At 46.5% G+C, this 24,898-nt stretch overlaps 1 protein-coding gene across 3 annotated transcripts in view; it reads right to left on the reverse strand.

Moving 5' to 3' along the window:
• LOC119404659 (rho family-interacting cell polarization regulator 1) overlaps positions 1-24,898 on the reverse strand; it is a 102,094-nt gene that overhangs the window by 35,330 nt on the left and 41,866 nt on the right. For 2 of the 3 annotated variants that reach the window (XM_037671251.2, XM_037671252.2), the window contains exons 2-3: positions 1,653-1,889; positions 195-339 (exon numbers count right to left, since the gene is read on the reverse strand). In XM_037671251.2, coding sequence (XP_037527179.1) covers positions 195-339; positions 1,653-1,878 — 371 coding nt within the window. In that variant the 5' untranslated portion in view covers positions 1,879-1,889. Of the gene's footprint in view, positions 1-194; positions 340-1,652; positions 1,890-23,434; positions 23,453-24,898 lie in introns of those variants that run through there. The other variant, XM_049418957.1, reaches the window with a different exon arrangement.

Raw genomic sequence — 24,898 nt, forward strand, 5'->3', positions numbered from 1 at the left:
GCTATTAAAAATCTACTTATAGAATTGGAATCTGCAGAAAAAACTGAATAAGTTTAACATTTCATTCGGTTCACTCAACTAATAAAAAATATATTTTTAAGACCAGTGTCTCCCCTTTGGGGCACTATCTGGTTTTTGAAAAAAATCTCTCACATGGCAGCATGATAGGGCAAAATAACAGAAGTAGGCCTGACCTGAGACCCCTTTCCACGGCGTTGAAGATGAGCAGAGTCCTGGCCGGCCGCGGAGACCTGGGTGGTTTCCCAGACCACGTTGAGGAAATGCCTTGGAGGATGCGTCGAGGTGCATGCGGACTATGGTGTTGGCCTAGCACTGAACCTGCGCACGCGGTAGAAAATACAAGCTTAAGTTAAGAGTGTAGTTCACTTTCTTATGGCAATAAGGCTTGCTTTTAAGCTATAATACCTTGTGTCTACATGTGCATTAGATGTATGCTGTAAGGCCTCTGTTGTGTATGAATTGAAGCAGTGTTTTTGCGAATCTGTTATAGTGGTTATAGTTCGTGGTGACACTGTAGTGAAGGCTGGCCTTCAGTAAAAGACTGGAGCATTCCGATTGTAATAATACTTAAGAGTGCGTCATGCTTAATTCTCAGGATTAAGTATGACAATATGACATCAACTATGCAAAATTTTATTGTTATTTATTCATTCATTTAATTATTTATAGCGTACCATAGTCAACAAGACCAAGTTGGTTTGGCTTACATGAACACTGCATTTTGACATCATTTACACATTTTAACACAGTGTTTAGCATGTGTAATCGAATATCTACTGGAGCAATCCAGATATCATAAATAAGTTCACTAAACAGCAGAAACATACGACAGGAAAACAATTATCAGCATAACTTCGACTGGATCTTTACCAACCTCCCAACTTGCCACACTTATCAGTTATCAGCATAACAGGTATGAAGAGCAGTGCATCAAAACTAGACTTCATGCTGAAAAACACTCACACTGGTTATAGGGACATGCAAAAGTAATGCTTTCCAAGCTTTGGCCGTGTATTGAACAAAAAAAAGAGAAAGAATGGGCTCATAAGTACAGATCTGCTATACCAGAGCTGAATATATTCCCAGGGGTTTCAGTAGGAATTGACATGGGGTGGGAGGTGGGTAGCAGTGAAGTGGGATACAGTCTAACCTCATTGTAACAGTCTCATCTGACACGAAAGTAGGTTCGTTATATCCGAAAATTCATTATAAATGTACATTCGCATCAGTGTACTTGCCACACAACTATTCTTCCTTTACTTCGTTATATCCGTATTCACTATATCGAGATTTTACTGAAGTTCTTTTTATTTGTGTGAATGTCATATGTATGACAGGCCATGTTGGTGTCTTCTGCACAACAGCAAACAATATACTTCCCTTTACACAAGGAACATAGTCGCACTTATGAACATACAAAACTAAAAATAACATCAGGCTACCTATAATGTGTTTGAATTTAATAAATTTACGGCTGCTACACGCACTAATTAGTTTATTATGAACGAACACAGGTACCTCTCATTCTTCCAGCGCTGGATATCAAACGAAATTTCCCGTCCCAACTAGCACAAACAAGGGGGGTGCCCAACCCTTACTAGGGTGGTGTAGGAAGTCATGGCTGTACGTACTCTTGGAGAGGGTGCTCGATCCCGAGCTTGCTCCGCTGCTGCTGCTCAGGCTGCCATCGGCAGGGACGCCGTGCAGCGGCTGTCCTCCTCCCGAGGAAGAGGCGGCGCTCGGTGTGCGCCGGTGGCCGCCGTGCAGGAGACCCGCGAACGACCGGCTCCGGGCCAACACGGAGCCCGAGCCAGGGTCCGCGGCCGGCCGGGGCTTCAGCCGCTCGCTCAGCGACATGTCCGCGCCGTCTGCGAACCGAAAAAGAACTGGTCACGAAGGTCACGAACAGCAGGCCACCGACCAAGTGCGTTTGTAAAAAGAAAAAAGAGCGAGCGTACGACGACATAGCGTAAGAAACTTAAGCTCCTCATGTCATGTCCGCGCAGGGCGCTCAAAGGCACGTACACGGGCGGATCCAGAAAGGGGATGGGAATCGTATGATATTTATTATACGATCTGCGTCGTTTGGTGATGCTTCGTCCGTTCGTTGCGAGGCCAGATTAATTATTTAATATTACAAGACTGACATTACTGATCGGGGGCGCGATCTTGCACGCGTTCTTAAAACGAACGGAGGCGGTCCGTTCTATCCAGCCGCACGCGAATGGTCAATGTGAACCGTGACAGGAGTCACAGCTCACAAGTTTGGCAAATGTTACACTAACACAAGAATGCCAAAGCATGTCTGCAGTCATGTACGCGATATGAGCCGCAACGAGCAAGTGTACCTAGATATGTTTTGCATTAAATCGGCCCTTTGGACGCCTCATGCGAGAACTTTTTTTTCTCTCTCTCTCTCTTTCTTCTCAAGGCCTGCGCCGTTAGTGTCCTCGTTACAGTGTTAGTAATAAGGAAATGCGGGTGGCGACGCCGCCTTGAAGCGTCCGCACCAATCCTCGTGATCTCATAGTAACCTACGTAGTTCCTAATCGGTAAATATGAAGTGCATTGTCCTCTGAGGGGCCGAGAGACTTAGCATACTAAAGTTTCAGAAAAGTTCGTTGAGCCGGTGTGGCCGAAATCCGAAAAAAAAAACATTTTGAAATCCGTAACATCACTTGCGAAGATTTGGGCGCGAAGTTTAAAGATGGAACGTTGGCCTCGATTTTCTCTTCTATTAATGAGCTCATGATGGTGAAATTAACGACAGTAGAGTTTTCAGAGTATAATTTATCAGTCTAAACAGATTCATTGTTTCACTCTAGTGTCCCTTTAAAGCGAAAGCCTTAACTACGCCAAAAGACACAACTTCGATTAGTCGACACAACACTGGCTAGGTTTCCTCCACAACTATAAAACAAATTTCGCCTTCGTCGTCACCAGTTAGGATTTCACTCCTCCCTCATTCGCTGTGTAGAATTTCGATTCAGGCTGACCTATGGGCAGTTTTCCGTAAGTAGTTCTCCTGCTGTACTTTTGAGGTACGACATTACGGCGAACGATCGAAGCCAATGATAACCCAGGGGCCACCGCAGGTGCGTTTATTTTGGCCACCTTCGTTACACAAAGCCAATGTTTGAACAGCAAGGTGCACAGTGGCTCAAGAATGGGACAGGCGCAAGTATTATATAACAAAGAAATGCAATAAACAGACTCCAGGACAAATGGATCGCAGCTATAAAGGCGCAGCACAGAACTGCAAAGGTCGGATGAGAAAAAGGGGAAGACGCGTAGTTAGATGGTGCTTGAGCCTAGGGACAGATCGCACGCACGGGGGGTCTCCATTCATCGCAAATGACACCTCATTATGTCGTCCCGAGAGACACGGATGATACGCTGCCTTTTTAAAAGAAGGATCTCGCGATCCGCAACAGTGACGCCCTCTAGAGAGCGCGAGAATGAAAAATGGCGGGACCGAAATGACCCAAGGGCCGTGCCAAGGGCGAAGGAAGTCGAAGGAGAGGCGGCTCCACGGTGCGCATCATATATAGTTGCATGCAGTAAACGGGAAGGCGATAGCGGACGAACCGGCGCTGACTCCAAACTCATGCTCCAGTGGAGTTGATTGATTGATTGAAGAGCGGCGGGGCAACACCGTTTCCCGAAGAACAAAATTATTCACTGAAAGCTTTAAAGCTTTCAGTGAATGATTTTGTAATAACAAATGATGGTGCATCAAACTCACAGGCGGGGCAAGGTGGGCGGGTTGGTAAAGTTGCATAGTGACTCATTGGATAGCGCTAAAAAAACAACGACAGAAAAAGAGGTTCACATACGTGACAGGCGCGGACTGTAAACCAACATTTACTCAGAAGCACACGCGTAATACATAGCACTGTTATAATCGCAGTTATTTAATCGATTAGATATCTAACTGACAATAACTTTAAAGCGATTGTAAAGCCGGTTAACAGTCAGTATTTGGAGGGCTAACAATCAGGAAATAACATAACAGCACCCATGACATCAACCTGCACAATATTTGTATCAAGTGTTAAGGGGGTCATTTCGTTGTACAACAGGTGCGTTTGTGACGTCTATCTTTTCTCTGTCCTTGTGTTTTTTAGCGCTATCCAATAAGTCACCACGCATCATACTCATACAATTGAATAAAGGGAAACAGTCAATAAAAGAAAACCTGAGTGCAGTACATTCGTTTATTCTTCTTGATGGTTAGTTAATTCGGTTGTTATGGCGCAAAAGCAGCTGAGGCTATCCTGCGCCAGTCACAGGGCGTTAAGGAAGTCACAATGAAAATAATGTCGTTTTAAAGATTTTTTATTCAAAAAGTCACATTCCTTTAGAAAGTTCAGAACGTTAGGCAAGGGTACAGGAGGGTGATCTCCTACAAGCAGAGCACCTAATGGTATTAGGGATGAAAATGTTTACCACTTATTCAACACCTTCATATATAACGAAGTGCCACTCTGCATATAGGGTGTGGTCTACAATGAATGAATGAATGAATGAATGAATGAATGAATGAATGAATGAATGAATGAATGACGCTTCGACTGATGATGATAAAGCTTGGAAATACAGAACAACTTTCAGGCGTGCATCGTAGACGACGCACCTTCTGACGTTCTTGAGCAGCCCCTCCTCTCTCGATGCACGCAACTGCAGTGAGGCGTACCTTAACGTCGGACAGGAAAGGACAGCCCCCGTTCTTTACTTTTCCTGCTTCGAGTCGCACGAGAGAGACAGCGTAAATAGTGCTTTTTTCTTAGACGTATATAAAGCTCGTTACTTTCGCTTTCTCATCCGCCGGCGGGCGAAGGAAAATTGATCGAACCTCCGGGGTACCAATTACTCGGCGGGGTACAGGCTGTGAAAGGCAGCCCGCGGGAACAGAGGAGCGGAAATAAAGACAACGTCGTGGTTTGCGTGAGTACATTGACGGAGACCTCTTGTCTCGTATCTCATCTGCTGCTTTCCATTTCGATTCCTTCATTTAGCTTTTCGTGCAGCGAATATAATGTTGGAGCACAGGACAAAATCTGACATCGGAGAAAGTTACGCAAGTATGGGATTGGCGAACCCGAGGCCACAGTCACCGTGGCGACCACGAAAATAATTGCCTCCTGCAAAAATCGCTAGGAGGAATTTGGTGCTGCGAGTGTTCAGGTGCATGGATTCGTTTTGTCTTCGCCTGTGTGGCTCCAGGCATTCCTGCGCGGCCATTTATCAAGCTTTATATTTATAAACTTCAGAAAAACCTTAGTTGTCTTTTTTTTTTCTACAATACAGTTCCAACACGTACCTGCGAAAATGCGCAATCACTGAGAATCGTTGCGCCTAAATCGCTATATTTCGTTGAAGATGACCGATTTCCGAAGTGAAAAAGCTGCAACTGAAATTAGAAGCACGAAGGTTATGGAGCTTCACGAATTAAAGCATCACTTCCTTGCAGACTGAACGCTCATAATCGTAGATTCTGTACATAGACAATACAGCGTGAGTTCCTTCTACCAATTCTTGTCAATATACGTCGAAAACTGGAAATTTATTGAATTAAAATCGGCATCTTTCACTGTGAATACGAGTAAGATGACATACAGAACAGACCAGAAGTCCTTATTTTTCAATGTTCAGCCGTATTTTTTTGCTGCAGGTGTCGGAAAGGGCTTTACGCGCCGAAACCACGACGCGATCCTGTGAGACGCCGTGATGCCGGACTGCAGATTAATTCTGACCGCCAATGTGATTCAAACCCAATCATACACGGGCATTTCTGCATTTCATCCATGACTGAAATGCGGCCGACGCGTGCTCGGATGGACCCTGCGTCCTCTCGCAGTACACATAAAGTATACTGTACTTGAGCTAATATACATATTTAAAAGGGGGCGAAAATGAAAGCTATACTGATGACCGCAGTGTGTAGTGGCACCTTATAATGCAGCGGTCAGCGATATGGGAGTAACCGTCGATGGGAGTAGGCGGAAAGGAGTAAAGGACAGCGAGAGATGAAATGTGTATATAAAGGAGTCTATCTACACATATGTACAGAGAAGAGACTATAGAACATATCTCATAGTTTACTTCTCTGGCGACTTCATCACATCGAGCAAAAGTTACGCGAACGTGTGAAAACGAAAATACCTCGGCTAATTGCCTCCGAGGTTGAGTTGACGACATTGATATCGTCTCTATAGACTAAACTTCTGCCTGCTGTATGAAGGTATATCTCACATAATGCGGCGCTAAGTAGTCGTCTCCATTTGTAGTCCACCCGCGAACACGCACCGCAAAGCGAAAAAGAATAAAAAAAGAAGGATCGAGAGTGGAGAGTGCCATCAGCGATCTCTTTGCCCGTCTTTTATACACGCCGCTTTCGATTTCCCCAGAGGGACATGGGTTTCCCATTTGCAGGGACCAACATCGCCGCTCAGCGGAGCAACGCCCTTCGATCGCCCAGTCGTGAGCTGTATACTGCACAGAAGCCCACACTGGCCAAACCCCTGCGATGACGGGTTCGTTCACCACAATCGAGGGTTCGCGGATGGGAGTATTATATAACTGCAACGATCGCTGTAGTGGTTCTTGCATCATTTTGCTACCGTTTGTGCACTTCTTTTACGTTCATGGCGTTTCTGCGTTGTTTCATATAATGATTCCCAATGATGTAATGACTAGTATGTGGAAAATTCTCTGCTCTGCTCCGAACGAGAATGGAGCTTCGCTTATGCGACCTCTTCAACAATCTATATAGATCGAGATGGGAGACGTCTTTTTTTTTAAACAGCTAATTTTTTCCGAGCAGTTCCCGCTTGAAAAAACGTCAAGTCAGCGCCCTTTGTCTGGGTCGTTTCCCTGTACAAAAGGAGCATTTCCTTTTTTCTAGATTAATAGAAAATGTAACATTTCACGAAGGGGCGTAGCCAGAATTTTTTTTGGGTGGGGGGGGAGGGTCACCCACCGTTTGTATATGTTCATGCGTGCGGTTGTATGCGTGTCGTTTATATATAAACATGCAAAATTGAAAATTTTCGGAGGTGGGGGGAGGGGCTACACACGCATCCGATATGTGGCCGGCGAATATTTGAAACAGCTACATTCAAAGCAAGGCTTAATAGTTTGTTACTTTTCAAATTGTATGCGTGCAAAATGACAACACGAATTCATCAGCAGGTCAGAAAACTTTCGGCCGCAGTTGGCGAAATATTAAAACTGATGCTCAAAAGATAAAATTATCACACAGGAGCAAGTGCACCAACACCCAGCGTCAAGTGATTCTGAAGTGTAAACATTTCGCAATGAAGATGGACGAATAACCGCGTTAAAGGTTAAAACTGACGCTCACTTTTAGTAACTACACGAAGCTGTTCTGGTGCGGACGAACTGAAGCGTCCGGCGTGTGCTTACAAACACACATTTTCCCCCATAAAACTGTCCCGCCTACAGTTCGCATCTGCCGCGAAAACCGACACCGCCGACGTTCGGGGAAATAGCTGTCGCGCCATGTGTTCCCAATCTCAAAAGCGTGCACTTGTGAAAAAGGAGGCGCCGCAAGGTGCCGCATAGTGTCGCTTTCTGCGCGCAGAGCGAAAAGGACAAGAAGGAAATCTAGAAATGCACAAGCAATAAAAATGACGCGAAAATAATCAGAAGTAAAGGAGTGAAAACAGCGGGAGACGCAAAGCGATAAGCATGAAAAGAGGAACGGCCTTTCCTCAGAGCGGCTTTTCTTGGAGCGAGAAAGAAGCTGGCTGAAAGGAGAGCCGCTCTACTTCGGGGAGCGTGTGAACTCGGAGTTTGAACATGTGAGACGCACCCGCCGCTCCCTGCACTCCCTAATGCACCGGTGCGGGTAGCGCACTTGCTGCTCGCTCGGCGGGGGAAGACCCCGGAAGAAAGAAAAAAAAAAAAGCAATATGGAGACCGGAAGACGGGCGCAAGAAGCTAGGAAGAGGAAAAAAGCCCGAGCCGTCCGGCCGCTCCCTTATTTGTTCCGAGAAAGCCATTATTCCACGCGAGGAAGGAACCCCGTCGTCCCTCGGTGAGACGCCACCGGTCCCCCCTCCACTCGTGGAAGAAAAGGAAAGGGAGCGTCACAAGTATACCGTATTTCCTCGCATATTACTGAAGCCGGGTTACAACCTAAGTAAAAGTGTCAGTTACGCCCACAGCCATCGCCGTCCCTCCCACAGAAAACTCACATAAGTGCTCCGTCCAAGAACGCTTACTGATTTTCGTGACGCCAAGCACTCTCGTGGCCTTTTAGGTCGGAAACTTGAACGTCCTGGTAAATTTCGTCAGACTCTTGACATCGCTGCTGAGCCAAACGTAATGTTTCGGGTAGTAACAACGACCCTTTAACTCTTAGTATGCGTACTATTTACATTAGCCAAGAAAAAGTACTTATTGTTTGAGCGGAAACCAGCTAGCACGATTGTCTTCCACAAGTGAAGGGCAGGCGCGCCTCAATTCTGTGGGCGGAGCTGCCATTTTTTCTTAGGTTGTAAACGACTGCCTTGCGTTAGTATGCTTCGAAGAACACGAGGGCCGCTCCGGCTTGTTGTTACCATAGAGTTTCCTAAAATTAACTAGAGGGGACTCTGGCGCTGCGATCGTTCAGCCACTAGACTATCAGCCACCATGGGAATGATGGGTAGTACACGGATTTTCCTAGTCTTCGTACTTGTGGGCTTGGAACACACTTGTGGCTTTGTTTATTGCTGTATTTTGGTTTTCTTTCGGATAAAAGAATTGATCGTTGTGAACTTCGTGACCAGATTTGAGTTGGTGAGGCTAAAAAAGTTAAGCGGTGAAGTGGAACTGCTGAACGTTTGCTGAACTTCGTCTTGCGACAAAGCGGATGCAGGCGACGCTGAGCCAAACGGAGCCGAAAGTACGAAGTTTAGACAAATCCGTGTACTACCCATCATTCCCATGCTGGCTGAAACGCCATGCGTTGCAGCTCCCATAGACACTAGCGCCAGAGTTCCCTCCAGTAAGTATTGTAGGAAACTCTATGGTTGTTACAACGCCTCCTTTACCTTAGGCGCTGTTAACTTGTTACATAACGACAAAGTAATATTGAAGACAGGGACAGAGAGGTAAGGCAACACCGAGTGCTTGCCTCCCCACTCCTTGTTTGAACAGGTGACCAGAGAAGAACTGGAACAGTGAAGTTTTCTCACGAGGTCACTACAAAAATGAACAAAGAGCACAGCAAGGTTTACGTGCAGCACATTTCAGACACTGCACTGTATCACAAATAGTGTCAAAGAAAGAAAGTTACTACTGATACTATTAAAAAAAAAGAAAGCAAGTCACAAAGGCGATAATAACTTCGAAAGCCCTGAGGCGTCGATCTTTCACACGCGCGACAAGCAGCGGTTCGTCATTATGCGTGAGTCGTTGAAATGTATAAAATTTCGTCAGTCACAACCATAAGAAAGTTTTAAAAAAGCATAGGGGAAAGTACTTGTTAGAACTGTAATATAGAAACGATAGCGACAAAAAACAAGAAAAAAATAAAGAAGGAAACTTGCCGAACCCTCATGTTCCGTATCACGTGTGCGATGCTCTAGACTGTTCTCCCACATCCATCACACCTTGAGTAATTATATGCCGTTTCGGTCACCTGTTTCAGGTGTTATATAGGTGAACAAATGTCCAAGATAAATTGCATGAAAACATGCAGACCTTCACCATAGCTTAATCGGTAGAGCATGTTCCCCTTTGATAAATAAGTTGAGTTAATTAAGTTATTGATTGACTGACTACTTAATTAATCACTTGATTAATTTACTGTGAAATATAATTATCTTGTTCCCACGAGAGGCAAACAGTGTCATCGTCCACTTCCATTTGGCTTTACGTCTTAATTTCTGCATTTCATTGTAAAAAATATTTTGTCCTATCGTTTCGGTGGCTTCATTAATGTCCGCTGGTTTAATTAATATGGGACAAGGGGACCGACACTGGCACGCCTCGGGGAGACAGTTCTGCACGCAGAAACACGGTAAGTGGGGAACAAGGTCGCGGCTCTCTTCCCAAGGTGCTGGAATGCGCTTGCTTTTCGCCTTCGCGTGCTTTTATTTCTCTCTCTCTCTCTCTCTCTCTCCGCGCGCTGCCCTGGGCTCGATGCAGACGAGCCCCGCGCTGGTCTGGGGTCGATAAGGCCGTGTGCGCTGACCGTGGACTCTGCCGAGGGGGAGAGGACGAACCACTTCCGCTGTGCGCCGCAAAAGGAGGAAGAGTCGGCGGGCTTACTCATCGGGCCCGAAGGTCACGTCGTACGAAATCGTCTTATCAGCCATCCCCCGAGGACATAATCAAATTACGACAAGCACGCAGTAAGGGCTATATGACGTCGTAGCGGCAAAAATGTTAATCGCAGTCCAGAAGGGAAAATGCTTACAACATTTCATTGAGCCTGAACTCAAAATGTACACATTCTGCAAAAAAGAAAAAAAAAAAAAGGCGAGAACGACAAACTTGAGCGAGAACAAAATTGAGGTATAAAGCGGATTTATAATTGGAGCACCACGGGGTGTGAATTCCGTCTCCAATGTGGACCAAGATCATGATTTTCTCAAATTTGTGGCTTTTTCTCGTAAAATTCACAAGCATCAGTGGTCTCAAAACATTTTTAACGCAAAACATACCCCCTGTAGAGTGAGAGTTCATTACTCAGATATTCGTACATAGCGCAATATTATAAGGGAAAAAAATTCAAACATGGAACATTTTGGCAAACTTTCTGGACGCGCGTATGACTGGAAAATTGCAGTAATATTGTTGAACTTCGAATACTCAGAAAAAGGCCTTTGCTTAATATCTAAGCCAAATTTGGTATTGAAACAAGAAAAGATACTCTCAGAATAATTGTTCCGACAAACAACACTCAGACGATATTCTGCAAAGTTCGAAAGGCTACCACGTGACCAAAAATTTCTCTCCGAAATATTCTAGCAATTCACTGTTTTCACTGTAAGAAATCAGCATGATTTTTTTTTTTCGCGCGTATTTGAGATGGTCGCCAAAATGGCTGGGAAGCTTGGTGTGGAATGACCCTTTTCTATCCGTAGTAGCGCTCCAAGTGCACGATGCAAAGTGCGAGCGTTGAACCCTACACTTGAAATCTTGCTCCTCACGCGTGACTAAAGAGCCAGCGCATGCAAAGCTCTTTGGGGCCAGAAGCATTTGCTAAAACCTTCTCAGCGAAGGCGGCCGATCACTCGCAGAGCGGGTTTAGGAAAAAAGTCTCAGTAAGCAAGGAAAGCTTCGATTTCGTACGAACTGGAAAGAAAACAGCTACGCTCTCCATAAGCATGCGGAGTCCACATGCGGATCACAAAGAAAGAAAAGAACGGAATAAATTCCACGCGAAAATGGTTTTTTTTTTCTTTTTTCCTTACGAAGTGTATCAGATCCGCAAACTTGAGAGGACAATTACGCGAAAGCAGTGCTTATCGGTGGCAGAGAAATGACCCCCTTTGCGAAAAACTCGGGGGCATTCCGCCGTCCAAAGCGGAAACGTATGCTTAGCGATCGTCGTTGCGTGCCCGCCGAGCCAGCTCAGATTTTCCCTCGCACGAACACACCGCAGAGAGACTCGGTATCCGCCCGTATAGCCACGTCCCGCGGCCCACAAACATCCGCGATCACGGGAGGGGGGGGGGGGGGTGTCCGCGTATCGGCTCGGCATCGATGGCTTGGAGAATCCCCGATTCGTCTGCCACATGCCTCGTCCACATAACAAAAGCGCAAATATTGGCACATGAGGAAGACTCCTGATCGAACGACAATAGAGATTACAAGTCATAGTTTCGTTTAAACTTACTTCCACTGAGGCAGAAAGTATAAAACATGGACGCAAGAGGAGTACCCTGCCCATTTTCCCCTCTTATGTATAGTCACTAATAAGGCTTTTTAATCCATCCAAGAGCACAAATACAACAAAAACGCCGACTATAATTCGGCCTCTACTTTTTTATGCTCAAATAGTAATTCCAAACAAAAATATTAAAAGAAAAATTATTTTCTATATTTCAAATATTTTAATCACCAGATTCCCCAGGGTGGGGGTGAGCCAGAATTTTAGGATCTACAACTACGTATATCAAATGAAAGGTTTTCACTAAGGAGGAAAAGAAGGAAGTAAAGACGTGATAGCGGCGTAATCGTCGACGCTTTTTGCTCTTAGACAAAGCTACAGTGATTCCCTGTGGGTAAGCAAACTTGCGAGCGCTCATATCTACATCAGTTTATAGATAACATCGTCACCTTATCAGCCTATTTTTTTGTCCACTGCGGGACGGTCTCCGATTTACACTATCCTGTGCGAGCCGACTCCATTTTATCCTCACGAACTTCTTAATGTCGTCGCTCGATCTAACTCGCTGCCGTCCTCGGATGCGTTTCCCTTGGTCTCGCTTCGCTTGACAGGTTCCTGGCGGCGCTGAACGTTTCCAGGTTCAGTTTCTAGCGACGGCCTGTTCCAGTCCAAAGATTATCGGCGCGCTTCGCTTCTTTAGAAGTCCGACCACCGCCGTGGTGGGCTTTTCCGCAGCCAATGGAACCCGAGGGTCAGGATTGAATCGTGATGTTCACTTAGGAGGCGGTGACCATGATACCAAATCAGGGAGGAAAATTCCTGTTCTGGTGAGAGAGTGGAGTGAATCGCAGAGAGGTAGTCATATATTGAAATATTTGCGTCCAAAGCTCACGCAGTGGGTTATCAATGGGTGAAATGGGTGCCATTGGGTTATCGTCCGAGGAGCTAGATTTCTTGGGCAAAAGCTTTTCGTAATCTGATGAAATACTGCTGGCGGCTGCCCATATGAATGTAGAACACTTTCTGTCTGTGGCATCCTGCGTGACTGGGTACATTGTGACTGGTTATTTTGAGTGGACATGGTATATATAAATGCGGTGCACTGTTATTTCGCAATAAAATTCTTGAGTGTCAGCGCAGGGTGCGTCTTTTTTTTGTCCTGTCGTGTTTTGCGCTGTTCGTTGAATCGTGAAATGGCATTACATTACTTCGTGCCTGTATACGGACGAAATTGCCGCGTTCGCTATGCGCCTCTCGAATCGGACGAATATTTGACTCGTCGAGCTCCCGGACACCTAAACGCGCATGCGAGTTCCAGCACTTCCGCGAGAGTACGCTGCCGTAAAAGAGCTCGCGACACGTGCGCCGAAAAATATTCGAGCGCTGAGGCTCTGCAGTGGAGCCGATATCTTTCTATGCCGCACGACTGCGTCCTCTCTTCGAGGAAACAGTGAAACACACACAGGCAAGGTACTCGGGAGCATACCGACGCTGCCCGCACTGTATAAGCCTTCGACGTTAAGCCTGTCGCGTGACCTGCTCCAATGGGACAGAACTAACAAAGTAACAAATGCATCGCTAAAGCGCTCGCGGACGAAAATCCTTTTCCCTACACGGGTGTACGATTATACATCGGCACACGTGGAGAGTGGCTTTCTTAGCAGAACCAGATGCGCGATTACATGAGACGCTGCAGGCGTGCAGTGAATCGAGCCTCTTTCCCTGAACTGTTCAGTCTCTACAGCCCCGCACACGCCTGTCGTACGAATGAAGGGCCACCGTTCGTGCTTATCAGCCATAGAAGAGAAACCTTTGCACTTTGCACGCTTGCGTAAGAATTGAGACCCGCACGTGGCCGCAGATTGTATAACTCATATATAGGACTATTCGCAATGTGTGCCACCCACTGCTGCTGTTGTGGCTGGTAGTTCAGTGAATGTTTTATCTTTATATACGTATTGCTGCTGATTTGAGAGACAGAGACCCTTTTATATGTATAGTATATGCATAAGTATTACATATAAGTATGTACATGTGTCTAAACAATGTAAGCAATGTAGAAACTTGTGAAATAAACTCATGTGTACTAGTACTCTGCGTTCCATATCAAGAAACGGCGCAAACACACGGGACAAAAACAACACACTGGCTTGGAGTTTCGAAACCTCTTATGGTACTCTGTGTATCATGAGTAACATTGGAATAGCCAAGTAAGGAAGGAGTTTATATATCCATTCTACGTACAAATGTTGCACACATGCACGGGAGAGTTTATAAATAACCGGACCAGTTGAACCATTGTAAACAGTATGCTCAGGGGATCTTTGCAACCCCATTATCTTCCCAGAATGAATAGTCGATAATAGGAAAAGTGCATAGCCTTATCACTTCTTGGAAACACTCGCGCGAATCTTGCATGCATGCGGGAAGCACGAGTAGAGCTCGTTTCGGGTCCGCGGAGTAATGGAGGTTGACGACGGGCCATTTGGCGGCAAATAAAAAAAGATAGGAAAGCACGATAACCATACGGTAGAACAAAACGATGTGTGTCGACCGTCGTGAGACTGCGTCGCAGAGGTGCGATAAGAAGCACCCTTCAAAGCACCTTTTCCGTCTCCCATCAACGCGAAAGAATTCATTCAACAACGCCGGCACAACTTAAGAGCAATTCTTGTATAATAATAATTGTTGGGGTTTTACGCTGCAAAACCACGATATGATTATGAGGGACGCCGTAGCGGAGGGCTCCGGAAGTTTCTATGCCCTGGAGTTCTTCAACGTGCGCCTAAATCCAAGCACACGGGCCTCAAGCATTTCGCCTCCATCGAAATGAGGAATCATTGTTGAGGCACAAGAGTACTGAAGTTAATAAAGGTCACATATATATTAGAACACTCAAATATGCTCCTGCTTCTTATCTTTCGAAGTATCTTTTCTTTCCTTTTTTTTTTTCGAATGAAGACTTGCAGACTGCTAGAAGCTGTCGCTCCAATGTCAACAATTAACTTTGCTTGCTTCAACTTCCTTCTTACTGTGCGCGCTCTTGTGCGAGACGGGGCTGGCAAGATGGCGCCAGGCCACGACCACTGTGCGAGCCGAACCGGCCGGTGGCCGGAGTTGTAACGCGACACCGAAGTGGACCCCCTGTGGTGAGCGCGGATTTTCGACTGTGCGCGGGCCCCGGGACAAGGCAGAAGAGGGACGGCTGTGCAACTGGAGAGACGCCGTATTCTTGTCGTTCCAGCAGTTTTCTTTACTTTATCTAAATAAACGTTGTTCTGTTAAAGTAACCGTTGTTTTTGCCAGTCTTTCCCTCACGTCTCCCGAATCATCGTTTGCATCTAACATTACAAAACCACAACAACCATATAATTACTTAGTTCTAAACTGCCCCGTTTTAACGCGTGAGTACTGTACGTCGGAATTCCATATTTACACGTCACCAATATTTCAATCCCCGATTTAAAGAAAGAAAGAGAAAAGAAAACGTATTGACTATTATAGTGTATGGCACCGCCAGACGGCCAGCTGTCAAGCGATGCCCAGTTTCGTGCTTAAAATACTTGCGTAATTAGTCAGAATGATTGTTGTTGGATTTTCGATGCCCGCCTGCGAGAAGCGAGAAGCTCCTACGCATGCGCCGATGGCATTCACCGCTCACACACTAAGACACGTCTACGGCGCTTGCGTACAACACTTACTAAAAGGATAATGGTGCACGCACAACCCTCGCTAGCCAGAACAACAACGTCGGTCGGTCGGCTGGCCAAGGTGAAAGCGTTCGTCGTTGCACCAAGGCCAACAACGAAGAGCAGGTAGGGGAAGAAGAGCGGCTCCAAAGAAATGCGATGAAGAAGAAGGGCTTCCACGAGTGCAATATAGGGCAAAAAATACAGAGCGACCTTAACTGATACGCAGCAATGGAATCCGCCGCATGGAAAGATAGGAGCGCCGCATTCTTCGTCGTTGCATCGCACCTCTAGAGGTACAGATAACGCCACGTACGTCAGGGCATATCGGAAAAAAATAAACGGCAAACACTGTGCGCCTCGTGGCGGAAAGCGCGCACTGTGAGCCGTGTACAATCGGCGTCAAACGTTTAGAGGCCACTAGGTCGGAGAAAACTAAGTTTTCCAGCAATTTGTCAATGTATTCAGTCGAACTGCACAGTACACGTTGTCAGCGCGTCTTAGAACATGTCGAAAATCTAAATTCAAGACTGACTGTCGGAGAAGCGGAAACATTCAGCTTTTAACGGCGGAGCAGTTTAAGCTCAGAGAAGTTCCGCTAGTCGTGAACCGAAATGATCATCATCATGAACCGACACGCGCTCTCTTCGTCCTCTTCTTCCTCTTTGACCTCCTCTCCTTCGCTCCCAGAACACATGCGCCCATTTGTCCGGCGTAGCATGCAATAACTTTGATAGGCGAGAGAACGAGTACAGAGAAAGAGAGAGAAAGAAAGAGAAAAAGAGAATTTTTGTCGAAAATATTTCTTTGCGAGGCAGGATTCGAACCCGCGATCCGAAGGCGAGCATCGTAACCACTCGGCTATCCAGGCACACTAGCAGAGCCTTGTATAGTATAGTACAGCAAGGGGGTGGGAAAGGGAAGTGAAGGTGAGGAGGAGGGAAAGGAGGGGGAGAGAGTAAAGCATAGCATAGCCATGTATAGTATAGCAAAGGGGCGGGAAAGGGATGTCACGGTGACGGGTGGGAAAGGAGGAGGGGAGAGTAAATCACAGCGTAGCCTTGTATAGTGAAGTATAGCAAGGACGTGGGAAAGGGAAGTGAGGGTGAGGAGGAGGGAAAGGAGGGGGAGAGAGTAAAGCATAGCATAGCCGTGTATAGTATAGCAAAGGGGCGGGAAAGGGATGTCACGGTGACGGGTGGGAAAGGAGGAGGGGAGAGTAAATCACAGCGTAGCCTTGTATAGTGAAGTATAGCAAGGACGTGGGAAAGGGAAGTGAGGGTGAGGAGGAGGGAAAGGAGGGGGAGAGAGGGTTAGGCATAGCATAGCCTTGTACGGTATAGTATAGCAAGGGATGGGAAAGGGAAGTGAGGGTTAGGAGGTGGGAAACGAGGAGGGTAATGCCACAAGCTCCGCTGTTTCCTCACTCTTCGCAACACTAGTTAGCGCGTAGCAGCCCCGATTCTTTTTTTATTGTGTCTCGTGGTTCCCTAAACTTCTGAGGCTGACGGCGCATACTTTTTTTTTTTTTTTTGCAGTGCAACAGTTACAAACAGTGAAGGAGGCGAATATATTAGCCCCCGCATCACACAGATGCACTGAGTCGCTCAATAATCGTCACATATTACAAACCATATGTCTCCAGTACAAAAATTACAGGATATTAATTATACATTGCAGGATAGTTTTCATTGAAACAACAAATGAATACTATAACAATGGAAAGTCAGTATACAATGCAGACATTAGACATCACATGCACTTAATAACATACACGTGTAAAAAAGGTGGAAAATGAACTTCTCAATAATTATATTCCGATAATTAGGAGAAAGATGGAATGAGTGAGAACAGTTCAGACCGTGTTACGTTCAGGGGTATCAACATCGGCGCCGTGGAATGAGCTCAAGACCCTGTTTGTTTTCGAGCACTTATAGCTAACACCGTACCATACGCAATCACATTCCTTGTTACTCTCATGTGTATTGTTGCGTTGCTGTTACAGCGCACTAGGTATTATTGTATAATGAGATCTTTATTATTTGTATAGTCTTTTTACTCTAATGTACTGGTAATCTCTTATGTATTCTCACACGTACCACTCCTCTCTGTAGTGCCTTCCAACCTTGACGGTACTAATAAATAAAATAAAAATAAAAGTAGTTTGGGTAATTCATTATTTTTTTTGTTATTTGCAGGCCATAATTGTTTCTCTATTATGGTAAAGTCCAAAATTCTCGACAACAAGTAGCATAGGGAAATTATTGTCTCCAATCTCCCAAGACTCACATGATCCTCGGGATGTGTAAACGATTCGACACTACAGTGTCGAATCGCGCCTGAATGAAAGACAATATAGGGTGAATAGTGCGTACGATATCTGCACGCTTCTGCTGATAACCATATCCGCGTTCAATATGCTTGCTCATTACTATGCAGCAGTGCACCCTAACGCGATTTAGGTCTACGCATTATTCAACAGCCCGATAAGGATAACTACGCCCTCAGGCTGCGCAACACCAAGACTGGCTTATCTCAAAAGTGCGGGACGAGAGAGTGAGTGAGTGAGAGAGAGTGTGTGCGTGTGTGAGTTCGGCAGCATTATACACTAGCCTCACTTGACACTACAGTGCGTCGTGCGGCTCAATTAAAGCACCGGACACGTCACGACCGAGCCTGCAAGCTTAGTTCTAACCATATGCAAAGGTCAGTCACGACTGCACACAGACATTGAGCTAATTTTAGTCGTAAGCGAAATGTCGCGTACAGCAGAGCATAACTTCACTACGATCTCGTACTGCAGACAGCGCCCCATTAGGGGTTGTGGGAATTTTCACGTGAGCACTATATTTACCTCCCTCGATCGACTTGGCGCAAGGACAGCCGCGGTTTCCTGCACTTTGATTAGGGCACACGAGACAGATTCCTAGCGTTTACTCGGAGAGAGAGAGAGAGAGAGAGAAACTTTATTTGCGTATAACGCGGAGCAAAGCAAATGGTCGGGCCCCTATTCCAGGGCTCCGCTGGCCCTTGCCATCTTCTCTGCCCGTTGGATCAGACAAAGCTGATCATCAAAGGCCGAGCTGGACAGCAGTGCCTCCCATTTTTCCTCTGTGTTATTCATGTTGTGGTGTTCTTCGTTGTGAAGTGTACACTCCCATGTAATGTGAAACAGAGTTGGTGGGGCCCCGCACCACGGACATATATCTCTGTATGCTGTGGGGTAGAATACATGTAGCCTGTGTAAGTTCGTGTATGTGTTTGTCTGGAGTCTGCGTAACGCCGCAGATTCCATTGCTGTGAGGTTCTTATGCGGTGCTGGATAGAGTTTTCTATTCTCCCTGTAATACTGAAGAATTGTAGCAAAATTAGGGTCTAGGGGCGTTGGGTCCTCTATTGCAGTGTGCAAGGAAGCTCGGTGATTTGTGAAGCCTCGAGCCGCCTCATCCGCAAACTGGTTCCCGGTGACGCCCGCATGCCCTGGCGCCCAGATAATCGTTTGGGTGTATTCAATTGGAAAATCTCTAGGAGCTTTGGTTAGAATTTGGAAGGCCTTCGTACATATTCTACCCCTTTCGTAGTTCCTACATGCAGCCTTCGAATCCGTGATTATTGTCAGTGGGGCTTTTCGCTCCCTGCCCTCCATGATTGCCAGTGCTAGCGCTATCTCCTCCGCTTCTGTAATGGAGGCTTGGGCTATGGAGGCACAACATAATCACCTTTTCAGCCACCTTTTATAATTCGCTTTTCTGGTAGGTTAAGCATACACGGATGGTAGATAGCGTGATCACAGTGATAAGTTCGTTGCTAATGCAGAGTCGGTGCCGACCACGGCTGTCATACGGCGGCATACAATGGAGAGCTATGCGATTACACGCACCGCGTACAATGTTGCTGTTATAACAGCAGACAGGCAACATCATTTCAGCTAGTGCTAACGAGCAGTGGCATAGGCAGAAATTTTTTTTCTGCCTACGCCTCTTGCTCTACGCCAATTTTACTGAAAGGGGGGGGGGGGGCACCTCCTTGATCCGACATTGAGTCTTGGCAGATAAGTGGGGTCGGGTGTCATTTTGTGCTCTGTATCCCATGGGAAACAAAATTTTCAGCAATTGGGGGGGGGGGGGGGGGGGCACGGGCCCGCTGTGCACCCCCCTCCCCACCCCTTTGCTACGCCACTGCTAACGAGGGTTCGTAGTATGCAAGTAAACGCGGTAGTTGGAAGTTACGTGGCTTAACGAGACGTCCTGTTAGACAGAAAAGCCTTCGGCATCGTCCCGTAATTTTAGTCGGCAATTGGACATCGTCTTACCCCGTTACAAGATGCGACTTGCGAGCGCTGTATAAGAAGGCACTATAGCTGTCTTCAAAACGCAGGTCAGTGTATGCACGCCTTACCCCGCATCTACCATGCATAGTTCCGACGTGAATAGTTCCCACGTGCAATGTTCCCACGTGGAACCCGTGGAGTACTTGTATAAATAAATAAAATGGTGAGAGAACACATTTTAAATCACAAATGAGAGAACGTCAATCAGTGCCAAATAGGTGGGTTACTTCTAGCTTAAAGCCGCAAACCAAAACGCACAAATCCCTCCGACGCAGCCGACGCAGAATTTCCCGAGTCAGCAAAGTGGTCGCAAAAGACAGATATGTAGGTTTTTCTCCGAATACAATGATGAAGTGGGTTGTACACACGTATCGTCGCGTGCACCGCCGTATACGCAGCGACAGTCGGCGTGCTCCAAGTGGGACCAATATTTATTTCGGCCACGTACGAAGAGGACTCGCAAGCGCTTGGGGACGTATCAGTGTAAATAAAAGTTCATCTCCAAGCACGCGCACTCACGCAAACACTATCGGGGACGAACTTACAAGGTCGAAACCAGAATTATTATGGCGTTGCGCCTCCGCCAACACGCGCTTCTGAGAGAGACACTCATGACCGCGGGTGATACACGCTGTCGCCAAACGCATGTGCCAATTTTTTCTTTCTAGCGAACAGCGACTTAAACCGTGCAGATTTAAAGGCGAGGCATCGTACTTCAGAACTATAGTTGACGATTTTCGCAGAGGCAAATCAGCTGGCGAACGAGTATGGATGAATGGATGAATGTAAAACTCCAGTGAAAAATCCTGAGGAGCGCAAACGAGTATGACGACATTTTGATTCATGGGCGCAGCCATCTCCCGTGAAAAGTACGCACGTTGATTGATTGATTGATTGATTGATTGATTGATTGATTGATTGATTGATTGATTGATTGATTGATTGATTGATTGATTGATTGATTGATTGATTGATTGATTGATTGATTGATTGACAGCGGTAGACCTATACCATAACACACCACGAACGACGCAGGTAACAAGATGTTGCGGTACTTCTTAAACGAAGCATGCAAGCACAATTTTTATTCTAGCGACCGATTGTATTACCATTGTCTGCCTGTTTACGCTTGTCCAACGACGTAAGAGTCGCGCAAAACAGGAATTTTTGTGGCTGACCACGTCCACCAGAGCTCCTGCATTTTGGTGCACGCTTGCACTATATATATATATGAAAGGGAACAACTGTCGTTATTGGTCGGTTCACAAACTCGTTCGCTTCTTTGTGAAGAAGTTAGCCCTACGTATACAATCAGACTTGTCTCACCGGCTTTGCTTAATTACGACGATGGTGCTTCAGTAGGTTTTTTTTTTTTCTTTTTTATTGACATGTTTAAGGAGATGATGGCGCACACATAAGGCGCCGGCTCCTACTTAGCTCTTAGAGGTGTCCAACATATAGAACCCCATACAGGGTCCAAAATTTCCGAACGTAACAAATACGCAGCACATGCAATATACAACTTGAAGAACATTCCATAACAGGAAGCAGTGCGGGCAAACGGGACAAGAAAGACAGGAGTTGGCGCTGAGGAGTGTCAGATGGCGAACGAAAGCAGCCGAGCATATTGCACGTAGCATACACCAGAAGAGCTGAACACACTGAGGGCTTGAAGAAGAGGGAACAGAGCTCGATGTAGAAGAAATGTACTTTAAAAGGGTATTAACTTGAGCTTGTTGGCAGGGGTTCATAACAGGAAACAGCGCGGGTAAACGGGACAATAAAGACAGACAGGACAGCGCCAAGTCCTGTCTGTCTTTCTCGTCTCGTTTGCCCGCGCTGAAGCCATACTAACAAACTCAAGTTCAAACCCTTTTAAAGACCATTACACTCCAGTATGACGTCTCAAAAATACAAAGAGGTCAACGAGTTGACAAATCTGCGCAGGTTCCGCTACTTTTGCCGCTCTGCGCACGTCTCTGAAGGACTCGCTCAGAGGGCGCCTCGCTACGTGGGCCAGACACTGGCTGCCAGGCGCGCCCTCTTCCTGCATACACCTAACACACACTAAAGACAAAAGCGGGCGCACCACCGCCGCAGAGGCGAGCATCGCTGCAGAGGCGGCCCAAAGAAGATGCGTCGGCACGAGAATGCCGCTGCCATGCAGCCGTGGGTGCCGCGTGGTGAAGTGTGTGTGTGTGTGTGCACACGGCGACGACGAGGGAGAGCGGCTGGCCTTGGAAAACAAACGCGGGCGCGCATTCACGTAACCCGAGGGCAGTGCGCATCTCCCAAGGGCGGCAAGAATGCTCACGCGGCTTCTTCGGACGCTCTCCGCCGGTTCTACGTACACACCGAGAAAGCCGCCTTTGTGGCGCACGTTGCCACACACACAACGGCCTACACACCTATGTCAACCGCTATACTCGTTGAATAGGACCGCCGTGGTAACTTGACTGCTAAGGTGTTGCGCCCCTACGCTTGAGGACGCGGGTTCGGTTCCCAACGGTTTAACCTCCCTGCCTTTCCTGTATTCCGTCTCTCTCTCGCTTACGGTTGCGGCATTTCAATGAGGACAAAATTCAAGAACACCCGTGCACAATGGAGAACCTTGTGTGCTTACAATTAATCGGCAGTTTCCTATTACGGCATGCCTCATAGTCATATCGTGACATTTTTTTTTTTCAAACAAAAAAGGACTCAGTCAGCAACCCCGATTGAAGAAGCAGCGTTATTGTAACGTATACCTTCCCGTGACCACAGCATGTTGCAACCCCTGTGTAATACGCTATCAGTGCTCAAGATTGGCCTTCGCTTGTATGTTACTGTGCGCAGTTGCCATTTTACGGCCTTTGCAACACCGGGCCGATTCGTGCTAAATGTTATTCTCGTCTCGAAGATATAAACAGAGATGAGCCATTAGGAGAAGCCACATGCACAGGCAGCCGAGAAACCGTGATACCAACCTATCTTATAACTCGCAGCCGATTAGGGCTTGGAAATGCTTAAGCTTTCACGTGCCAAAACAAAGACATGAATAAATGTCACGCCCTGTATAGTAGGAAACACCGCACTTTTTCGACCACCTGGGATTTAACAAGCATCCTAAGTCTAGTCACATTGACGTTTAGGGGCTAGGTATAATTCTTTTTCCAGAAGGGGAGGCAACCAATTTTAATACGTATATATGTTCATGCCGTGGCTGTTTTTATGTGTGCGTGTATACATACACATACAAAGCTGAAAAATATTGAGGGGGTTTCTAACCCCCTTAACTTTCGACCCCCCCCCCCCCCCCGCCCTCCTGGCCTCGCTAATGATGCTGTTTTTGCATTGCGCCCCCATCGTTATGCGGTCGCCGTGACAGGGAAACGAACCCACGTACTCAAGTTTAGCGGTACAACACCATAATAGCTGAGCTATAGCAAGGTGCATCAGGACATCCGAAGCTAAAAAATATATATATATATGTCTCAATGTCCTCTGTCAAGGTGACAGCACGACAGCGCAGGCATAGTAATGAGTGCATCCGACAGTACTCACAGATTTCTCTCGCGCTACTGGCTGCGTTCTCTGGTTTGCTCACGTGACCACGTGACGTAGGAAATGCTTTCGCCGCCCGTACATCGGCACAGAGACCGCCGCGCAGGCTCGACGTCGAGAGCTCCACTGTCGCGTGCGCTCGCCTCGTTACTTTTTCCCGCGTGCACACACAAAACTGCGCAAATACGAAATGTCCCGCGCGGCCTATTCCCGCCTACGAGGCGAACCTGCGCGCACGTTGAACGCCGCGGGCATATTCCCTTGGCAGAGTTCCACGAGCGCCTCTCTTCGGGCTAGCAGAGGAAGTGTATACGTTCGTTCATGGCGTTTCATGTTACGATTAGAGGGCAACCTGAATCTGCAGGTGTAGCGTATACGGCGATGTTCTCGCACTGGCAGCGTTACATAGGCATGACAAGACAGACAGACAGACAGATAGACACAACAGGATACAGGCTAGGCGCCCCTGGTTCGACAAAAAATGCTTGGCCAACTGGAGCACACGAAGCGTTTATTTCGTCCAGTAGATAAGTCTTCAAAATCTATACAGTTACAACGTTTGTAGGGCAATAAAAAAGAACTTAAGAAAAAAAATACATAATATCTGATTTAGCCAACCTACAACATTCGGAGAACAGGTATATGAAACGCGCAAGCATAACCTCGCGTTAATATCAATATCACCCACAAAGTATGGAGACCAATCGCTACGCAATGTAATTCCCAATGTGTTAAATATTTAAGCAGCATTGATTTGAACATAGAAAATATGACATCAATAGATGTTATATCATTGTTTTTTATAAAATGTATTGTGCACTTAATTTACCCTTTTGTATCTATGTAACCTACTTCTACATTTTTGTAACGCACGTATACATAAATAGTCTCTTCTAGCTTGTGATGTTTTTCGTATATAACTATTGTATCCTGCTTACGTTTAGATCATTTAACTGCTGTCGTACTTATTCACATTGTCATATTTTAATATATCGTGATTTTTTTATTCATGTACGCCACTACTTCTGACCCATTTCCTTTTAGGTAGCGGGAGCTAGTCAAGCTGCTTTAGTGCAGCTTTTACTCCCCGCCATCCTTCATGTACAGTGCTCGTCAAATGAAACCCGAAAAGACCTTTTTTTCGTGGGCGCCGCCATATTGCCTAGCGGGCGGCGCCGTCTCTGGTCTGGCAACCCACTGGCATGTGCGAAGCTCCGTGTTTGTATGGAAGGTATGCGTGCGGCTGCAGTTGCAGTCGGTTTTTTTCGTGCCGGCGCGCTGAAATTCGTATCAAGAGATGCGGTCTACGTAGGAAAGGAGTCTGTGAGACGTCCTCAAAAGGTTTGATCCGTTGAGGGTCAATGATGTTAATATACGGCGGCGCGAACAGGTCGCAAGTGGTCGATGTCATATACTTTCGGCACTTTCTGTTGGAAAGCCACCTCAAATATTCGGACTCGTCTT

Source organism: Rhipicephalus sanguineus, chromosome 9 (assembly GCF_013339695.2).
Source record: "Rhipicephalus sanguineus isolate Rsan-2018 chromosome 9, BIME_Rsan_1.4, whole genome shotgun sequence".
Lineage (NCBI taxonomy): Eukaryota > Metazoa > Arthropoda > Arachnida > Ixodida > Ixodidae > Rhipicephalus > Rhipicephalus sanguineus.